The following is a 22,549-nucleotide window of genomic DNA, read 5'->3' as shown; positions in this document are numbered from 1 at the left end:
TACTCTGAATCAATTAGCTAACATACAGCCTTTGGAAAAGGAACATTTAAAAGACCTCTGTGCACACTTGTGTGTGTGTGCATGTGTATGTGTGTGTGCGTGTATGTGTGTGTTGTGTGTGTGCGTGTGTGTTCAGATAGATGATAAATAGGGAGAGACTGGGAGAGAAGGAGTCGTTTTACTTTTGCTAGTATCTTTTGCTTAAAATGTACAATGTGGCCTCTGAGAATAATTATTTTAAAGAAAATAATTCATCAAAATAATTTAAATTGAAGTTTTAGAATGTAGAAAAGAAAAGCTTCTGCAAAGTTATTGATATAGAATGATTTTTGAAGCCAACCAAATAACTAATTTCTATTTGTGTTGGAGAACAGAAAAGAATGAAAAAATAGAAAAATTTGCAGTTACACAATAGGAAATCTTATCTGCACTCAAGATTTTCCTTGGAAATAGCAAATAAACTCTGATTCAGACTTGTTTTCACCCGTTTTTCTCTCTGCCTTCGGTTGCAAAACCATACTCTTACTACTTCTTTCTCAAGATTCAGTTCTTCAGCCATCCTCATGATCTCTTGAGAGGAGGGTTTATTCTGTTCTCCAAAGTGTCTCTCCAGGGCACCTTTTGCAGCAATACTGGGAGACCGAGTTGGGGAGCAGGCGGCGGGGGTGGAGAGACAGGGTAAGTTTATGTTTTTGGCAGATCAAAATTAAATTAGGTTGAATTTTTAAATATTAACATGAAAAGAAAACTCAAGGACTCTTAAAACATTTTAAAACTCTTCAACAAAGATACAAGTATCATATTTTTAGGTACTTGTCTTATGCAGGGTACCGTTCATTACCAGTCACTGGAAGAAATAAGTAGAGGAACAGACTTTCTATGTTTATCCCGCTTTGCACCACAAGAGGGCGCTGACTTCCTGAGAAGGAAAGGAACACTTCTGTAGCATTTCTACTTAAATGTCCCGCAGAAATCATTTGTCATTTACAATAGATGAAATGTTCAGTGAACAACTAACCAACCAAAACAAAACCTACATTTTAGCATTTCCTCTGTGAGCCTCATGGAGATTACAAAAAAAAAAAAAAATCAACAACAATCTTTCTGGTTTCAATTGTAAGAAGTCACCTTGGAGTTTAAGATTCTAAAATACTGATTTCTAGTTTTATTATTTTTAATAATACAAATGCCATATAGCCAGAGCAAGACTTATATATAGCAGGAAAGCTGGAATAGTCACTATTTTTAGAAATGATTGCTCAGTTTCTGTTTTATTCAAAACTTTTAGAGCAAAAGTGTTCTTGAATCAAACAATACATAGTATTCTAACAAATGTTTAAAATTAATAGCTCTCCACTTCTTACTATTAAGTTATTAAAATCTGCTTTTAAAAATGTATTTTGTATTTTTCAACTGGCTATATCCACCTTAAATTTATGTGTTACGTTGCACCTATATTATGCTAAAAGCTTATTCCATTTGTAAAATATCATTTTCTCCCTCTAGAGACATTTAATACCTTAAAAGCATACCTTATAGTTGTTCTCCGTTTCCTTTTCTTTTCATTTGCTCCCACTTTTTCATTGTATAAAGCTGTAGTGGGGAAAAGAGAGAGAATGACAGAAACTAAGTAGGGTTTAAAACAACAACTCAGATTTGGATTTCAAATGTTCATTGTAAAGCTATGCAAAATAAAATCACCATACATCTTTTAATTTTTTTGCAACCTGTGACATTTTGTATTACAAGCCCTAGATAACAATGTTAATACAGAAACAAATACTAACTTTGCAAAAGACAATTGTCTATAAATCATATCTCTATTTGCTTTTGTTGGAACGCTTGCTCTCAAACTTGGCTCTTTATCCAGCCTTGACATATTAGTATAAGTAGATCATTTTCTCACATTAAATCGCTCATCTGACAATTGCTTGTGCTATTCACTTGGAAGACTTGTGTGTGCAAATGCTCTGGTTACACTAGTATTAGTTTATAAAAATGATTGCATGTACAATCACTACCGTATAGCATGAAGGTAAGAAAAAAGTCTGAGTGCCTTTAAAAGTTTTTATTTCACCACTTCTCATCTATGCCACACAGTCTAGAAAGCCAATCCTCATGCAGCTTTCCCTCGCATCATTCACCATCGCAGTAAATTTATTCCTGCACTTGCATTAGCCTTCCTTTCTTTCAGTGTGATGAAACAAGACAGTTATTCTTCATCTCAAAGAAAAAAACCCACACAACACTAAACCTCAGACCTCTCGCTTTAGCGTTATTCCTACCACTCGTGCCACTGCTTTTAGGTTAAAACGTCCCAGAGCCTTCAGAGATGCAGCTTTAGTACCTCCCACTTGCTCAGCCTCCTCCAGCCATTTAGACAATATTGCTTTTAGTTTGCATGCATTTTTGAAGCTCAGCTGCAGGTTTTCAAATCGGCAGATAGTTGTTTGACTGAATTCCGAGCCATGAACAGCTGCCAGGGCTTCCCCAACGTTTGTTTGGGTGTACCCTGCGAAAGGAAAATGAAGGCCCATTAGCTTCAGCTTTCAGGAGTCATTCCTTTTGGTGCAAGATTGCATACATCTGCGAATCTCTGTCAATTGTTCCATACCACTTTTAAGCAAATATTTGCTGGCAAGTTATAATTGTTTTGTAAGGGTCAGTGTAAAATTGCCCAGTACTTCAAAAAATATTATTTCTAGTTAATTATTTTTTCTAGAAGTCAAAATCATTCAGATAGGAATATCCGCCATTCATAATTTTTAACCAGATTGGAGAGATGTGTCATCAGATACTTAAAAATTCTTGTATTCTTTGTTATTGTTATTAAATATCTGATGAATATGCTCAAAAGTCTATTGTATATTGAATATAGTGCATAAAATAAATGGTGCTTTATCATAAATATTTTTATCTCAATTGTTAAGACTGAAAAAAATCAACTATAGGTTGAAGGGTACCAAGTAAAACTAAACATTATGCTTACTTTCCCTAAAAACATGTCTATTATGAGACTTTAATCACCCAACATTTTATAAACACCTCCAAACACATTTATTGCCTCATTTGGTAATGCTTCTATCTCCTGGCGAAAGATTCTCATTGACTGTCTGGAACATTTTTAGAGTACAAGTTGCTATGAACCATCAATATTGAATTTGAACCATTCACAGCAATAGATATATCAAACTGCAAATGAATGTTATAAATTGCCTACTGCCATGCTTATTGCATATTGTAACTGCATATTAATTCAGGGCCTATGGCTATATACCTGTATGCATAAAGTGGTTACATACGACACCCATTGATAAATATTATTACAAAATAACCTATGGTTCATTCCACAACTGCAGAGGTTTGAACTATCATTTTCAATTCATTTTTTAAAAAAGTCACTGTTTCATGAATTTAAATCAAGGTTAGTTGTTTCAGCTATTTTGTTAAAAACACTTTTCAATAGAAAGCAAACAATTCACAGAAACAAAATTGCAAACGACTGTCAAACACATGACAGAAACTACCATGAGGTACGACTGAGCTATTTGATTTGCAAAGATCTAAAAGATTAATTGCATTTTTTCCTTCAACAACTATTTAATCATCCTATGTGTCAGTCCCTGTTCTAAGTACTGAGGATATGTCATTAAGGAGAAAACAAAAGCAAACAAACAAACCAACAACAAAGCACCCCTGCCTTCCTGGAGATCTGAGGGACCCTTACAAGAGACACTCATGAGGGCCGTAACATTTGGTGCAATGCCTACACAGACAGGTTTGACAACATCTATCAAAATTACAAGTACTCCTACGCTTTGATCAAGCAATTTTGTTTCTAACACTTTTCCTGCACATATATTTGTACAGGTGCAAAATGACATTTATGAAGTTAATGACTGTAGTATTGTTTTTAACAGAATAATATCAGAGACCACACATAAATTTACCATCAGTAGAGGACTGGTTAGATAAATTGTAAAATGGAATATGACATATTCATTTTTTTAAAAAGAAACCTGGCTGGCCGAAACCGGTTTGGCTCAGTGGATAGAGCATCGGCCTGCGGACTCAAGGGTCCCAGGTTCGATTCCGGTCAGGGGCATGTACCTTGGTTGCGGGCACATCCCCAGTGGGGGGTGTGCAGGAGGCAGCTGATCGATGTTTCTCTCTCATCGATGTTTCTAACTCTCTATCCCTCTCCCTTCCTCTCTGTAAAAAATCAATAAAACATATTTAAAAAAAAGAAAAAAGAAAAAAAAAAAAGAAAGCTGGCTGGAGTGGCTCAGTTGGTTGGGCGTCATCCCGTGCACCAAAAGGTTGCCAGTTTGATTCCTGTTTAGGGCACAGGTCCAGGTTTCAGACTCCATCCCTGGTAAGAGGTGTGCAGGAGGCAATTGATTAATCAGTGTTTCACTGTCACATCAATGTGTTTTTTTCTCTCTCTCTCCTTCCCCCTTCCTCTCTTGCTTAAAAAAAGAAAAACAAACAAACAATAAAGCCCTGGCTGGTTGTTCAGTGATGAGTGTTGGCCCTCAGACCAAAGGTTCTCTACTTCAGTTCCCTGTCCAGGGCCTACACCTTGGTTCCGCAGCCCTGGTAAGGGTGAGTGTAGGAGGCAACCAGTGATGTGTCTCTCTCACATTGATGTTTTTCTCTCTCTCTCCCTCCTACTCTCTAGAAATCAATGGAAAAAATATCCTTGGGTGAGAAAATAAATAAATAAATAAATAAATAATTGTCTTTCTAAAATAGTTAAATAAAAAATCTATATGAAGAAATAAAAATATGTATTGCCTTATATATGCATAAATACCTCTAAAAAGATACACAAGATACTAACAAAATTGAAAAACAGGAAAGTTAAGCAAAAGGGATATGTTTTATTTATATTCTTATATGACTTTGAATAATATGAATGCATCATCTATTCAAAAGTTCAAATAAAATACTGTGTAGAGAAAACTGGGCACTTCTAAGCTAATTTGAGGTGGTTAAGTTGAAAATAAGTGCCATTAATTTAAAAATCTATGTATTTTGGCTATCAAAAATTTACAAGGAAATACAGATTTTTGTAGGATTTTCACACTTGGACTAATTAAATCCACAGTAGAGATGTAGAATGAGAACTGGCTTGGACTTTTGAGCAGAATAGAAGAGATGGAACAGTAATACAATAAAGATCTGCAGACCAAGTGCATACCTAACTTAATTCTTCTAACTTTAAATTCATTGGCGAACTTTTCAAGTTCTCGAATTTCGGGGGAATCCATGTCTATTGGCTCTTCAACCAATTTACTTTTCCGCCTGAGTTCCTGCTTGAAATCAGGGGCCGCGGGGTCCTCTGCCAGGAGAGGCTGGTGCATGGGCGGAAAGCCATGACTCAAGGTGTGGTCAGGAAACTTATAGAGACAAGGGGTTAAGCTGCCTGTAAGGAAACAAAGAAAGAAAATAAAGGGCCATTTGTAGCTACCCGCCATTTCTATACAAGCAAGGGTTTTGCCCATCAGAGCCCATTATCCTGCTACAGCCAGTCTGGATTCTAAAAGAGGTAACTGCCATTCAGTGGTCTGAAGTCAGAGTAGCTTAGTATAAATGTGATTATTTATTTCCCACCTTCCCCAGAGCAATGAAAGCAAAGATAATGCCAAAGACAATAAGCCTGGAATTGCAAGTATTTAAAACAGAAATAAGCAAATACTTTCAGAAGTGTAAGTTTTTCACCATTTTCTTTTCTAAACAAGACACCCATTCCTGGGAATTTGAGGTTCAACTCTAGCAGAATGTGTATTTTGATCTCTATTATCTTAATCCATTTGAACAAATAATCTGTGATGGTTGTTATAATCAAGTGACATGGTTAAGTGCTATGCTGAAAAGTTTTCTTAGGATCAGAAAATTGATTTTAGAATAGTGAGAAGCCCGACTGTTTTATCAATAAACGTTTAACTTCACAGAGAAATAATTATGTCTTTTTAAAATGTAACAAGAGCAGATAAAAAGAGAATTATGAGAACATAAACTACATTAATATGTTTTAAATATATTTGAGGAGTGAATAGACATTAACAAAAGGTAATTTTTAAAGTTCTATTAAAAAGTCAGCAACAAGATTCTTTTGAAAAGGATTCAGTATAGTGAAATTATTCTTGATAATTTTTAAGAAGCAAAAATAAGTGACAAGGAAGAGTGCAATTCTAGATATGACAGGCAATCACCTATGAATAATAAAGCATTGTGTTGATTGAGTAGGTTAAATAATAAATCACAAAAACTAAAATATGTAAAAATTTTTAAATTGCTTCCAGATTTCATTCTTCATTAGTAGAGAAGAGTCTGTCTCAGTTGGGGAGCTTGGGTGAGAGAATATAAGCCAAATTCCCAGATATTTTATTTTTGTTTTCTTCGTCAACCCATTATGTTTTAATTGTAGATATTTCACTTCAATTTATATTTAATAACACATGTATAACCAAGATGCTTTGATATAAATAAAATATTTAGTAATTAATCATGTTTCTGAGTATTAATAAATATTTAAACTGAAAATAAATTACTACTGACTATATACAATAATAATTCTTGGAAACACTGAAAATATACATTGAGTGTTTACTACTTATAATTTCTTCATAAATAAATTCACAAATCAAAAACATGAGTAATAATACATTTTGCCAGAATATTAAGATCTTACATTAATATATCAATATGTAATGAGTAACAGAATAGTGTAAGTCAGCAAATTGTCAGCTATTATTTATATGAGAATATGTAATTATAAAGTGGACCCCTATCCAATAGACTGTATTCATTTTCTGAAGCAAAATAGACATATAAGTGAGAGATTAAACAAAAAGGCATAAAATAAATTTAGCTGTTTCACAGGTATGAAAAATATTTGAAAGAAATAATTTCTATCTAAAATTTTCCATGGTACTTTACAAACCCAAATTATCCAGTTTTACTTTTTAAAAAGTCAGTTAATCATCCAATTAATGCTTTAATGGATATTAAACTCATCAAACAAGATAAAAATGTTCAGAGCAATTGTATCAACGTTTAATTTGTTACATAGTTTACTTTTGGAAATGTTTATTAATTTTGGGATTCATTTTTAGCTTTCTATTCATTTCGGATTTTTTGTTAGTTGAAGTAAAAGAAAGATTCACACATACAAGAAGAAAACTCATCACATTTATTTTAGCATCTACTTAATATTTATCTCAAGACTTTTCTTTCGCTTATGCTTTCAGAGTTGGTTCTTATATGTTAAAGAATTATACTTTTTTCATCACTCAGAAATATCAAATGCAACTTAACACACTTAATGATGAAATACTCTGAGAAACAATAAAAGCAGAGACAAGAAAATCAAGCTGCTGTTTGATTTTGAACATTTAATGTATTTTAAGGTACTTTAGATAACTCATTTAACTTATGTCAAATTATGTTTATTTTACATAAGTAATCTTTGCATATATTTTACAGGAGATGCCCTAAGGTCTGACTTAGTTAGCAATCTTGACTATTCCATTTTTGTTGCTGATCATAGTCACACACTGCTACAAGCTTTCTGGGACACCTCGTGCTGGGTTCATTACACTTTTCTCATTTTCTTATTCTTATATAAGCAAATGAGGTAGGAAGAATTTATAACTTTTTTACCCAAAATTTAAAATTTAGGAAACTTAAGTAAAAGTAAATTAAATAACTTTTCTTGGGTGCCATGATGAATTAACTATACAGTTGAAACTAGCACTAAAGTCCAATGAACATTGCAATAAACCCCATCAAAATCTCTACTCAGGTAGATCAAATTCTTTCTTTGAAAGACTTCTGCAGTTTAAACACATTTCTCTACATTAAAACAAATATTTTCAGACAAAAATATTATAATTATTTATTAAAATATTAGAAGTGGGCCATCTCTATTTCCAGAAAATGTTAAAGGTACTTTTATACATTTTAAATTATCTGGAAAATGAACATTTAAAAAGTAAATTTGATCATGAATCTGAAAAGTGCACAGGAAATGCCATGTTCAAAGGCTTGGCATCCAGAGCAAAAAGGAAAACGTGTGATATATCTTTATTTTTCATTAAGTAAGAGTATCCGCAATTATCCACAGGGACACAGTTTTTCTGGAACTAACTCTAAACAGAAATTCATAATGAGTCATAAGCACAGCCAAACACAGTATATTTTCTATTACCTGATCCTGTATTTGGAGGAGAGAAGGGGGTGATCGGTATGGTATATGTGGCAAGATATTTTAAAAATATTTCTAAAGCTTTGCCCCCGCTGGCATAGCTCAGTGGTTGAGCATCCACCTATGAACCAAGAGGTCACAGTTCGATTCCTGGTCAGGGCACATGCTCAGGTTGTGGGCTCGATCCTCAGTGTAGGTTGAGCAGGAGGCAGCCAATCAATGATTCTCTTTCATCATTGATGTTTCTATCTCTCTCTTTCTCTCCCTTCCTCTCTAAAATCAATAAAACATCATTTTAAATTATATCTTACCTTATAATAGACAAATATGCAAATTGACCGCACCTTCGCTACGCCCAAGCCACGCCCATCAACCACGCCCACCAGGAAACCGTTGCAGGGAAGCTGGGGTGTGGCGGAGCCCAAGGCCGGGAAAGCCGCCCGGGGCTTTCCCGGCCTTGGGCGCCAGCGGGGTGCCTGCTCCGATCGCAGGAGCGAGCCGACCTGGGGGGTCGGCTTGCTCCTGCAATCGGGTCGCAGGGACGCTGGGTGCAGCCGAGCCCAAGGCCACCGCCCAGGGCCAAGCCGGGATCCTGAAAAAAGGTAGAAGGCGGTGGCCACAGCCAAGGCCTGGGTCCCCGGTGCCGGCAGAAAACTGGTGCAGGCAGCCAGGTGAATGAAAGTCTATTGCACGAATCTTCGTGCAAACGGGCTACTAGTATATATATAATATATATATATATATATAATATATATATATATTTCTAAAGCCTGGATAGGGAAAAGGCAAGGTAGAAGATGCCGTGACTCCTGTACAATGGTGAGTCTCATATTCAACTTCCCAGACATTAATAAAGCAAGGTTGTCTGTAAGCCTAGACAAGCGCTCATCTAAATAGCTTGGAAGTGCCTGCCTATTCTTCACAGCCCAGCTATATTTTCACATTGCAAATGAGTCTACTACAGCCTTGCTGAATGGCTCCATATGTGTCTCTGTGTGGGGGGACAGAGGTGAATCTTTAAGGCAGGCAATGGGGATGAGGAGGGCTCGCCTTGCAGGGCGCTGGTTCAATGTACCGTGGCACCCGGGCGAATTGCTCTCCTGCAGCATGTGGCTCTGACAGATGCTGACAATGTCTCTGAGGTCACGGGGCTTGAAGCCTTAAAGGAACAAACACAGGAAATAGAGAAACAAAGCAAAATGCTCTGCCTTGTTGTAGACACACAAGAATGTGCATTTGAATATTTCTATTTTCTTTCCCCCCCCCCCCCCCCGTGCATGACAAGGTGAAGAAAATCCTAAGTTTGAATTGTGACCTTTTCTCTTTTGGGTACTGGTAAATCCTATCCATGTACAGCAGGGGTCCTCTGCCTGGCTTTGTAAATTAAGTTTATTTGGAACACAGCCACGCCCATTTGTTTACAGATTGCCTGTAGCTGCTTTTCTGCTACCGTCACCACTTGAGTAGCTACAACAGAGACTAAAAAACAGGGAAAATACGTCAGCTTGCAGCCACTGAGAGGTCCTTCAAGATTCAGAGGCAAAAGATCTTCAGAATTACTCCTTCCCTCAGAGTCAACACAACCAGAACAAGTTGGGGGGCAGGGTGGTGGGGGGAGGACAGAAAATTTGAGAATGAAGAGATGAGCTCCAAAGTAGGCTATTTCTCTATGTCAACTAAAGTGGGCACTTTCAGCCATAGTCATCTTTTCTTTATTATCTACTCATGAAAGCAAAATGGGCATTCATGTTCTTGGTTGATTCCCCAACCTCAGCTATTTTGCTTCCCTCTTAAAATTAGTTTTTAAACAAGGACTCTCTTACCAGGTCTTGGTTTGGGCATTATGTAATATAACCCTGCTGGGTTAAGCATGCGGTACCATGGAGCTGATTTGCTCAGTTTCACCGGCAGGTGGGTGTGGGCGGGCAGGCAGGGCGGAGAGTCCACTGAGCTTGCTTCCTAACTTTCACCTAGTTTAGGAAACTGGAGAAGTGAAACGATTCCAGACCCCCAAGATTCAAAGTTTTGAGAGTGTTGGCTGTTATTTTATTTTTTGATTATTTAGGAGACATGTTGAATAGCATTTATAATTCCCTGGTTGCTCTTATCAATACTGCAGGCTGTTGAATTTATTTAAATTCTCAGAAGTAAAGAGACTGAAGAAGGAATTCAGCTGCAAGTGTATCTGAAGAGAAGATCAAGAGAAAGACAGGTCGAGTTGGTAAAAATTAGCCCCAACTCAACTCTAATAGAGTTGTGATATCTATACAACTTAAATATGAAGAGACTGAAACTTAAAGATGTGAATGGCTTGAACAGGGCTCAAAATTAGTTTATGGTGTGGCTAACTCATTGCTCCCAATTAGTCTGTCTGTTTGCACCAGGAGGCACAGTGAATTAATATGATAATTAATGTCCTCCCTACCAACTTGAACAAAATATTGGCTATAGCTTTTCCTTTTCAGTGGGTGGCTCATTTAATGAAATGCTCAAACTAAATGTAAGCATCAGAGTATAGGTAATAAAATAACCACATTAAAATAAAGCAATATCACATCCTTTGAAATATAGCACTTTCTGTAGCTCCACTTTTATATGGAATAAGTGACAGGGAACTGTCTTTGTTCTTGATGATAAGACGCTTCCATGGATTGTGTAGAGGTGGTTTATTTGATGAACGCCTTGAGACTACTCAGAAAATTCAAATGACATAACCGGGCTTCTCTTTTGTGTTTTATACCTCTACTATCTTATTTCTGAATTCATGTGTTTTATAACTCAATTTGTGTAGCTTCTCTGGGGATAAAGGCAGGAGAGTTCAGATTCTCTGACTTTCATCTGCCATGATGCAAATGCTAATACTGACTATATGTCAAAATAGTGACATCCAAACAAATTAGAAAGCATATCACATTTTAATGATATCACTCTCAAAATATATTTGAATATAATCTCTGTGCTTGCTATGGGGAGTTTTTTCTTGACATAACAAACATATTTAATTTTGTTTTAAGACTACAGTGATATCTCCAAATCTTAGGGTAACATTTTTGCTTTTGATGTTGCTAACCCAGGCTTTGCATCACTTTAAAGTTTTTCCCAGGGGCCTCTCTGGGTTTGCTGAGTGCCTGCCAGGAACCTTGCACCAGCACAGTCTGAGCTGCCTGAGCTTGTTCACTCCAATCCTGGAAACTGGAAGGATGTTAGAAATTCTCAGGCCAGCTGGGAACTCACTAGGCCAGCAGGCACTGGCCTTGATCTGGTGGGAAGGAAGGTGGTAGTAAAATCCCTCTTACAGTATTCGGTCTGTGGCTGATTTTATCTTTGTGCTGACTTCAGTCCATCGCTGCCCGTTGCTGGGTTTTGAGGGTGCATGAAGCTGCACCTGGCTTCAGGGGAATTGTGAATGAAAAGCAAGCCCTCTGCTCCGAAAGAGCAGCACATGACCGACCACGTGCTTGTCAATCCCTGTCTTCATCATCAAATGCGGGGGAGGCCCCGGGAAGCATTCTGCCTGCACCTCTAGAGGCTAAACGCGTGTCATTGTACTGTTTTATAAAGAATGTGGTTTTCATCAATGAGGGCTGTTCTCATTAACCATGAATACTGATTAACTACTGAGTGTCTGAATCACAAGTGATCAGTTTTCAAAGGGGAAGAAAAAAGTATGGTTTTCCTTATTTCTTAATAATTAAAAAGAGACATTAGAATTTACAGGTAGTATTTAAGAACATCAGTCTTCATTTTACCATAAAGGTGACGGTACTAACTTACTCAGAATGCTGCTTCATAGACTGAAGAGAAGCTAATTAGTTCTGGAATACTTTAATTTAAAGTGTTCATGCTTTATTTAGTTTTAAACTGAGAAATTAAAGATTGGTAAATTCCTTTATCTAAAGTTTCTTTCTCAGTCTTACATGTGTGCACGCATACACACACACACATATATTCTCACATGGAGCTTTAGTAGCTTATTGTCACCCATAATATTTCTCTCCCCAAAGCAGGAATAAATATAAAACATCAAGGATTGTCTAAAAAAATAGGTGTACAAAAAAAAATTTAAATCATTAAAATATAAAACCATTAAAATGTTTTCTTTGGCCATAACCTAAAATTAAGTCATGAGTTTTATGATGAGTGGATCCCTTTGGTCAGATGTTTCCCTTTATAAGAAATATGCTTTCAATGCCTCAGACAAGCATCAATAAGTAAATAGTCTTGATCTAGTGATGTTTTATTTATTTAGAAAAGAAACATATGTAACTTTCAGGTCAAGATTCTCTTAGACCCAGAAAATTCATCTAAGTTTCCCCAAACTCAATTTCATATACAAAGACAACTTTTCTTACCTGCCATCACTCCGTAGGTTGATGGCTGATTTCCATAATGACAGGTAGGAACAGAATAATGAAGTCCGGTTGCTGTGTTTTCCAACGTTGTCACCGGGAAATATGTACGCAAGCATTTAGAAGTTTGAATCAAAGACAAAATAGATGGGACTGGTAAGAAAATGTATGATGATTCAAGACATGTTCATTTCATTTCAAAAATACACATTTATGCCATCCTTAAATTGACATGACAATTGTTTGTTTTCATTTGGGGAAATTTTCTGAGCAAGTTAAAACTAGGGGGTGCCCTAGCTGGTTTGGCTCAGTGGATAGAGCATCGGCCTGTGGACTGAAGGGTCTGTTCAATTCTGGTCAAGGGCACATGCCGGGTTTTCGGGCTGGATCCCCAGTAGCGGTCATGCGAAAGGCAGCCAATCAATGATTCTCTCTCATAATTGATGTTTCTATCTCTCTCTCCTTCTCCCTTCCTCTCTGAAATCAGTAAAAATATATTTTAAAACAAAACAAAACAAAAAACTAGGGGGTTAAAATTTGTCAAGTAGTGGACAGAGCCTTTATTGATTATCTTATGCTCTGTAAGGGAGATGACTGACCAATTTGGACTTGGCTAATTGAGAGTTGCAGAATTTGTTCAGGCTTCATCCAATATAGACATTGTAACAAACCGGCTAGAAGAATAGTCTCTTAAAATTATTATGTAAAGTGGTCTTTCTCTGGAAGAATGACTACAGAAATGGACTCTTGAACTGTTCTTATATTGGTTATTCTGCTAACATATTTTTCCATCAAAGAGGAAATGGCACAGCAACTAAGCTCCTATTCTATACAATCATGAAAATCCCACTAAATTTAGAGGTTTGTGCAAACTCTGTGACAATGTATGATGTGTTTATGTTGCTGTTGAAACCTTGAGGTCATAGATTTCTGCATCCACACAATCAATTTGACAATTCCAATGATAAAGCTGCTCAAAAAAAAAGGTTGATTGTTGAGTGGTGATGTCTATAAAGGTTGTACCTACCACATAAACACAAACTTGTTCATAAATAGTTACATGCTTCATGGAGTCAATGTGTACTTTGAAAGTAAATTTAAATTACTAAACTTTTTAAAATCAAGCTTTAAACATGAAAAAAAAAAGATGACTAAAACCAGGGAATATTCACACTAATTAATGTTTCTTCACATATTTAATTTTCTTATTCTCCTTCATATCCTAAATATAGAATTTGCTTTTCATAAATATAGTATAGGCATATCTTTTTGAACAAATATATAAGAGAGATTAAAAAGTAGGGAATTTGGATCTTTTGAAAATATTGAAATACGATCTAGTAATTAAAGCCATGAGGTCTCCTAGAAAAGTAAATCATTTTTCTCTAACTATAGAATAATGCTTAATATTTTAAAATATCTGCATAAATCCCCACTTTACAATTGACAAGTAAAAAGAACTAAAGTCATTTTATATTATGATTATACTAACCTTGGTCTGCATTACAAAATTAAATAAATAAACACAAAACAAATTAAATACCCAAGAGCTCTTATTATTATAACCATTATTTCTAATTCTTATTTGGACAAATGATTGTGATTTGATAAAAAAATATAAATTCAATGCTATTATCATTTAAAATACATTTAGGTCATTTTTACTCATCATATATTTTTTACTTTATAAAATTTAAATACATTTTGTTTCTCTGATTTTGAGCAGTTGGATAAATGATAGGCTAACTTGTTAAATACGTTATTTATTTATTTAAAAAGAAATACATCTTAAAAATAAATGGGGTTTTGAGTCTAAACTTGCTAAATCATGACCTAAATTCTAAATTTTATTTTCATTCTGAAATAATATTCACACAGTAGATTAAACAAACATTATATTATTCTCCTATCCCCTATTTATAGAAAACCCTATTATTAAAAATATACAATTAGCTAGTGATAGTTTAAAATTTCATAGCACATATTTTTGTTTAAAATATTTTATTATGATTTCAAGAAACATGTTTCACTATACTCCCATTATTACCTTTTAAGATAAATCATGATAATATTAGGTAGGTGAAAAAGATTTCAACATTAATGACTTTGCCAAAGTCTAGCTATGTAGTTTCTATATTCTTTAAAATACAGCTGAAGATTAATGCTGAATTTACATATATATTTAAAATCTAACTAATTATAAAATAAAGCCTAAATAATTTAAATCAGAATATGAATTTACCAACTCAAATTTTGATTTCTAAATGTATAATATTTTCCTTATTTAGATTGCTTTCAAAACAAGTGGAAAATAAACATAGCACATTGCTATTTAATGGAAGAAATTTATTCAGCTCAACACTTAGTCTATTTATAATTCTATTTTAAAACACTTTACTATATAATTAAATAATGAATTATGCATTAACAAAACATATTTATTTGTGTTTCAGACAATTTATTTGCATTTTCAAGTTTAATTTTCATTTAAGAAAGTTATGTAAAGAAAATATTAAAACTTGGTTAGAGGTTGAAGTCTCTTCAGAACTCAGTCTTGAGAATATTTAACTCAGTTCCTGGGCTCTAAATGTTATATATTGCTTCTAGTTTTTATTTATGAGTTTTGAATTATTCTAAAAGTAAGTTTATTAAAATTACTTAATTAGTTTATTCTTTGAAATCCATTGTTGGTATTGGGAACCATTTACTTGTGTTCACGATGAAGTATTTGGCTAGTTTTATAATAGTAGCAAATGTAATCTAAAAAACAAATTTTTAAGTTAAAGAAATTACTGCTTTAAAACACTAAATTATTTTAAACTATAGTTTGCTCTGTATCTATAAACGTCCAATTAAAATAATTTTTTTGTATTAAAAATAGCCAAATTCACTGTTTTGCTCTGTATCTATAAACGTCCAATTAAAATAATTTTAGTTTTGCTCTGTATCTATAAACATCCAATTAAAATAATTTTTTGTATTAAAAATAGCCAAATTCACTGTTTACCTATATAAAAAACATCTTTATAATGAAACCAAAAATAAGTTAAATTACTACACTTACTAATATTTCTTGAAAACTTTCTTAGATATTTTGACTTCTTCAATAGTCTTAATATTTAATTTTAAACATATTAAACTGAAAGGAAAAATAAAAGTAGCAAAGATATCTGAATTAACAAGAGCCAAAGCATCCACTCGGAAACCTTTAGGCCTGGCACCGGCAGACTGTTATTGGGGTCAGTACCTGCAGACATCACATTGGTGGTATGGTTGGAGACTGGTAGGCACTCGGCAGCGCTGTGATGCATTATCAGAGGCAGAGTTGCAGAAGACTCAGAATTAAGAGGTATAAAGGTATCAGCCGAAGTAAAAGGTTGGCAACTCATTCCCACAGTGAGTAGAAAAGTTAGGAGAATTGTTGCTCCCCAAATCAGAGTTTTATTCTATTACTGTCTCAAAGGGCTGTTTCAAATCTCACTACCTGCATATATACATCAGGAAGGCTCTGAAGCGCCAAGAGGGCGCGTGCTGGTATTTATACTGCAGGGAAAGCCCTTTATACATTTTAATCATCTTTTCCCAGGGGTATTGCTTTATCATCTGAACTGCCTTCCTTCTAACTCAAACATAATCCAAGCCCCACAGGAAAGCTTGTTCTGGGTATAGATTGAGGGTGAGGGAGAAATCTGAAACTTTTTCTGACAGCTTCAGTAATGCAGACCTTTTAGAAAGAAATAAACTTTAAAAAAGTGTCCCTCAAAGAAATAATGTCACAATAAATTGAAAAATAGGTGTATATTTGTTACTAACACATATGTACATGACAAACGTATATATGTGAGTTTTCCTTTTTTGATAACTTTGCATTAAACTTACAAAATAACAAGAGAAGATACTATACAATTATAAGAAATTATGAATATTTAAGTTTAAAATGAAAGAAGCACAGATGACTAAATATGAGAATTAATATATAACTACTGACTCACACTAAATGATGCACCTTTGAAAAACTATGGAAACCAATTTCATTTTTATAATATTATTCATAGAAAATATTGAATAAAATGGTAGCAATCTGTAGAGACGATGAACATGAATAATAGTATCTCTCCCTTGATTTCAATTTACTCATTAAAATGAATATTTATTAAACTCTTACTAGATGCTAATGAGATTCTAGGCACTTTCTACAGTTATGCCATGGAAATCTCACAGCACCTCTGTGTGTTACATACCACACCATCCTCACTACACTTGAACTGTGCCCGAGCCTCTGATATTAGGCATTCTGCTCCAGAGCCTATAGTAAACATGGTAACACTGGGTGCAAACTTTGTACATTGAATATATTAACGTTATCTATAGTAATAAAAACGTAATATGCAAATCAACCGAACGGCCATCCGGACGTCCTTCAGACTAAGCCTGGGCGGTGAGGGATCGAGGCCTCTAGTATTAGAATAAGAACAAACAATATGCCACAAACATTTGATTCAAAGATAAATATCAGCATCAAGATTTTACAATGATCATGATTTCAATATATAAATGAATAAATGCAGTACTTTAAAAATGTATACTAGGAGTAAAATAGCAAACAGAAGTAACCTGACAGGCATAGATATAACTTATGACATTAGTAAGGGCCATGTTTCATTATATTTTTTTGAAATTTTATATTATGTATTGTTTCAAGATAACTTGGAATTGGTTGCTTTGTGATCATTTAATGTTAATATTGAATGCATTTTCAAAAAACCTGAAACTTAAATGTTTTGTTAATAACCAGTTGATATATTGTAGAAAAAAGATAAGGTTGCCCAAATCATTAGATATTGCCTCAAAATATTTTTTTAAATTTATTTTATATTTTCTCATTTTTTAAAAAAACCTTTATTAGTCTTCTTTAATGAGAGAAGATTATGGTAATAAAAATAATTACCTTACTCTTGCAGAATTCCTATAATTTTCAGACTTTACATATACAAAAAAAAAACTTTTTCAGTATATTTATAAAAATAATTTGCTAATAAAACTAAATAAAAATAAGTTCATTGGGCATTGAATATTTTTAAAATTAAATAAATGATATATAGAGAGAATCACACCTGAAAATTGCCCCTAATAATTTTGCCACGACTTAGAGTCGTTGGGATATGTTCATAAAGTATATCAACCAAATGGTAAATTATGAAGGGTACCATAAAAACTGCCTGGGACAAAACAAAAAACTTACCCAGTGAATTGCCATGCTACCTAAAATTCTAAAATTGCATTCATAGACATAATTTCCTTAATAACAGCTTTAGTTTTTTAATCATTTGTGCTGTAAAATGCAAACAAAATGTTACAGTTAAAATTATGTAAAGTCAGGAAATATATGTCCCCATTATAGTCTTCTTACTTCATACTACAATCTAATAAATTATCAATTTTTAAATCATCTTTTTATACACATAATTTTATATAACATTGAATATTTTTAAATATGTTTTTATTGATTTTTAGAGAGGAAGGGAGAGGAAGAGATAGAAACGTCAATGATGAGAAAGAATCATTCATCGGCTGCCTCCTGCATGCCCAACACTGGGGAATGAGCTGGCAACCCAGGCATATACCCTGACCGAGAATAGAACTGTGACCTCCTGGTTCATAGGTCGACGCTCAACCACTGAGCCACATCGGTCAGACCATAACATTGAATTTTATAGATCTATTACATTTTAACCATTTCTTTATTGTTGTGTCTTTGTAATTTTTTTTTTTTTTTGCTTTTCACTTTTATAAATAACAACACTATTAACCTTTTTTGTCCAAAATGTTTTTTTTACACAATATGTTTTTACCATATAGCTATTTTGGATTATTTTGAATATCCCTTCTTAGGATAGATTCTTCAAATGAGGATTATTGACTTTGTCCTATGAGATTGTTTTTTTAAATATATTTTTATTGATTTTAGAGAGGCAGGGAGAGAGTCAGAAATATCAATGATGAGAGAGAATCATTGATCGGCTGCCTTCTGCACACCCCCTACTGGGGATCAAGCCCACAACCCAGGCATGTGCCCTTGACTGGAATTGAACCCAGGACCTTTCAGTCCACAGGCTGTCGCTCTATCCACTGAGACAAACCAGTGAGGAATGTTGTATGAGATTTTTAAAGCTCTTGAAACCATTCCCAAATTACTTTTTTTCTTTAAAAAGAAAAAAGATATTTTTAGAGTAGTTCTAGGGTGACAATAAAATTGAGCAGAATGTACAGAGAGTTCCCACGTACTCATTGTCCCCAAACATGCATAGTCCTCCCATTGTCAACATTCCCCACCAGAGTGGGACCTTTGTTACAATTGATGAATCTACATTCACACATCATTATCGCCCAGAGTCCATAGTTTACATCAGAGTTTGCTCTTGTACATTCTATGGGTTTTAACAAATGTATAATGACTGTAACCATTGTAATATCATACAGAATAGTTTCACTGCCCTAAAAATTCTCACTATTTCATCTATTCATTCTTCTTTTCCTTCCTAATCCCTGCCAGTGATGATCTTTTAAACTGTCTCCACAGTTTTGCCTTTTTCAGAATGTTATATACTTAGAAATGTACAGTATAGATAGCCTGTTCAGATTTTTTTTTCCACTTAGTAATATGCATTTAAGCTACTTCTGTGTTATTTCAAGAGTTGGTAGCTCATTTCTTTATAGTGCTGAGTAATATTCCACTGTCTGGATGTACCACAGTTTATTTGTCCATCCACCTACCAAAAGACATCTTGTTGCTTTAATTCAGGTTTGGGCAATTATGAAAAAGGTTGCTATAAACATCTGTGCAGATTTTTTGTGTAGGCATACATGTTTAAGTTCTTTGGGTAAATACCAAGGTGCTCAATTGCTGGATCATGTGGTAAGAGTATGTTTAGTTTTGTAAGAAACTGCCAAACTGTGATCCAAAGTGGCTGTACCATTTTGTATTCCCACCAGCAATGAATGAGAGCTCCTATTGCTCCACGTCCTCATCAACATTTGCAAGGCCCTGATGCCTAGCATCCTTCATTTTTTGGGGGTTTATTTTTTGGCATCTGTATTTTTTCTTGAGTGAGGGGTCTGTTTACATTGTTTGTCCATTTTTAACTTGGGTTGCTAGTTTTCTTATTATTGAGTTTTAAGAGTTATTTGTTTATTTTGGGTAACAATCCATTATCAGTTATGTCTTCTGCACATATTTTTTCTCTGTCTGTGGCTTGTCTTCCAAATTGCTTTTTCAAATAATTTGTTCTATTATGATTTGACTTCAAATATTAGAAACAAGTTGAGTAAAAACAAGTGTTTATTTTTAGGAGATACAGGGGTTTCTTGGAACTCACAGAAAAGAAGGTCAGGCAGAGACTGAAGAAAAAATGGAAAACCATTTGCCACATCTCTCTGACTCACTCTTTTTCCATATCCATCATTTTTCACACTTTCTACAAAACAGCCTGGCTGATTTTTCATTTATGCTACCTCACAGATTTCCAGATTACATCTTAAGCTTTTAGTCAGGTAAAGAGATTACTTGCTGCTTCTCAATCTACACTGTGAGAGAAACATTCTGATTGGCGGTGGATACTCACTGGCTATGGCTATTGGTGTGTTGCAACACGGTTCCTGTGCCCGCACTTGTAAACGAATGGGTTTGCAGTGGAAGCATTCAGCATTTGAGGTGATGAGAGATTATCTGGAAAGACTTCCTTAAAATGCAATTGATGCTGTTCTACCATTTTACAATAGCACCAGTAGAATAAAATTGCCCCTTTTTTTTCATTCTCAATGTCAGTAATGAAGTCTAAATATTAGGGCTTTATTAGTCTGATAAGACAGTAGCATTTATTAATTCAATTTTGATATTTTAATGCTAATTTGCTACATTTCATATATATATTATTTATTTGTATTTATCACTTCATTAATTAACAGATAGCATATTTTGTCCTTTTATTTAACACCCTTCAGTTTTTATTATCAATTTCTGTTTTTTAAATATATTAAATATATTAATTTTATTGCTTTTATAATTTTATGATTAAATATTTTCTAATTTGTTGTTTGCATTTTAAATATAGTTGGACTTTGATATATATAATATTTTATGTATAAACTAAATGCATTGATGTTTCATTTTGTGCATATCTTAATGATTTTAAGTTTTATTCTCTCTCATCCAGTGTTTTTTTGTTTGCTGGCTTGTTTTGCTTTTTGTTATTTTGGAACCTTAAAAATTCCTCAAGATTTTAAGCTGACACATTAATTATATTTCTAGATGTTATTTATAATTGCTTATATACTAATAAAATTGGTAGCACAATCTGAAAACTATCATATAAGTACAAGAAGTCTACTTCAATTTATGGTAATGAAAGAAAATATAGCAGAAGTCTTGGTCAGGAATATTTGTTAGTCTGAATCATTCTCTGTACCTCCTCTCCAATTAAGCAAAGGATAATTTTTAAAAAATACACTGTTTTGAGTTTTATCAGAATAATTACATTTTAAGACAATATATAAACCCAGAAAAAAATGCTATCCTATCTAATAAAAGACTAATATGCAAATTGACCATCACTTTGACACACAAGATGGCCTCCCCCATGTGGTCAAAGATGGCTGCCCTCATGTGGACACAAAATGGCCACCACAAGATGGCCGGCAGGGGAGGCCAGTTAGGGGTGACCAGGCCTGCAGGGGAGGTCAGTTAGGGGGCATCAGGTCTGCAGGGGAGGGCAGTTGGGAGGGACCAGGCCTGTAAGGGAGGGCAGTTGGGGATGATCAGGCCTGCAGGGGAGGGTAGTTAGGGGTGACCAGGCTTGCAGGGGAAGGCAGTTGGGAGGGACAAGGCCGGCAGGGGAGGGCAGTTGGGGGTGACCAGGCTGGCAGGGGAAGGCAGTTAGGTCAATCGGGCCAGCAGGGGAGGGCAGTTAGGGGCAACCAGGCTGGCAAGGGAGGGAAGTTAGGGGTGACTGGGCCAACAGGGGAGGGCAGTTGGCAGAGACCAGACCTGCAGGGGAGGACAGTTAGGGGTGACCAGGCTGGCAGGGGAGGGAAGTTAGGGGTGACCAGGCCGGCAAGGGACAGCAGTTATGGGCAATTGGGCTGGCAGGGGAGCAGTTAGGCATCGCTCAGGCTGGCAGGGGAGTGGTTAGGGGGTGATCAGGCAGGCAGGCAGGCAGGCAGGCAGGCGAGCAGTTGGAAGCCAGCAGTCCTGGATTGTGAGAGGGATCCCAGATAGGAGAGGGTGCAGGCTCGACTGAGGGACACCCTCCCCGTGCACGAATTTCGTGCACTGGGCCTCTAGTTAAAAATAATATTCAAACCTATTTATCTCCAAGTATAGAACTGATTTTTTTTTCTTTTTCATGTCTATGCTTTCTAATTTTTCTACATTTTGCTTGAGTTGGAAATTCCAGCATAATGGTTCAGTTTGTGCTAGTTTCTGGAGCCAAATTGGACTTGAACCCAAGCTTTACACCTTAATAGCTATGTACTGATTGGCAAGTGAACTTTATATTTTAGTGTCTCAGTTTATCTTATCTGTAAAATGAAGATAATCCTGATTCTTGTTTCATTTAGAAAATGCCTGGCATGCAATAAATAAATTTTTAATAAATGTTAGCACTTATTAAGTGAATTTTTATAATAATGAATGTTTATGACTATTAAGTCAATGTGCTTTATGAGAATTATTTCGATTGATCCTCTCATTAATGCAGTGAGGTAGGTACCATTTTACAGACTAGGAAACTGAGTCATAGAGAAGTTAAGGACTTGCCAAGAGCTATATAATAAGTAGTGGAGCTTATATGAGAATGCAAGTTATTTAAAGCCTGAGCAAGTTACATAAAACTGCCTTATATTGTATTAGGAAAAGGTATGTTGATACTAAGATTTATTTAGTTCTAGTTCCATATCTATATCATCTATATCTATGTATCTCTCTATATAG

General features: G+C 35.0%; 1 protein-coding gene across 2 annotated transcripts; it reads right to left on the bottom strand.

Moving 5' to 3' along the window:
- Positions 1–421: 421 nt before the first annotated feature.
- Positions 422–15,950, bottom strand: POU1F1 (POU class 1 homeobox 1). 2 transcript variants are annotated; one of them, XM_008153330.3, is made up of 6 exons: positions 15,809–15,950; positions 12,565–12,714; positions 5,204–5,428; positions 2,348–2,512; positions 1,533–1,593; positions 422–632 (listed from the first exon to the last, which is right to left on the bottom strand). In XM_008153330.3, the coding sequence occupies exons 1-6, from the start codon at positions 15,948–15,950 to the stop codon at positions 422–424; spliced, it is 954 nt and encodes a 317-aa protein (XP_008151552.1). The 2 variants fall into 2 exon arrangements, with proteins under 2 accessions (XP_008151552.1, XP_008151553.1); XM_008153331.3 differs by having other exon boundaries at positions 12,565–12,636.
- Positions 15,951–22,549: the final 6,599 nt, after the last annotated feature.

The sequence above is a fragment of the Eptesicus fuscus genome, chromosome 3 (assembly GCF_027574615.1).
Source record: "Eptesicus fuscus isolate TK198812 chromosome 3, DD_ASM_mEF_20220401, whole genome shotgun sequence".
Lineage (NCBI taxonomy): Eukaryota > Metazoa > Chordata > Mammalia > Chiroptera > Vespertilionidae > Eptesicus > Eptesicus fuscus.
Note: the sequence above shows the minus strand (reverse complement) of the source record. Positions and strands in the feature narration are given on the sequence as shown.

What these genes read in the sequence shown, in the direction of transcription:
- POU1F1 (XM_008153330.3), bottom strand. Translation starts at nt 15,950, where the DNA reads ATGAGTTGCCAACCTTTTACTTCGGCTGATACCTTTATACCTCTTAAT. An exon ending in AACCTACGGAGTGATGGCAG is followed by an intron (nt 5,429 to 12,564) that starts GTAAGAAAAGTT and finishes GTTTCCTTACAG; the next exon opens with GCAGCTTAACCCCTTGTCTC. An exon ending in AGTTAGAAGAATTAAGTTAG is followed by an intron (nt 2,513 to 5,203) that starts GTATGCACTTGG and finishes TTCCTTTCGCAG; the next exon opens with GGTACACCCAAACAAACGTT.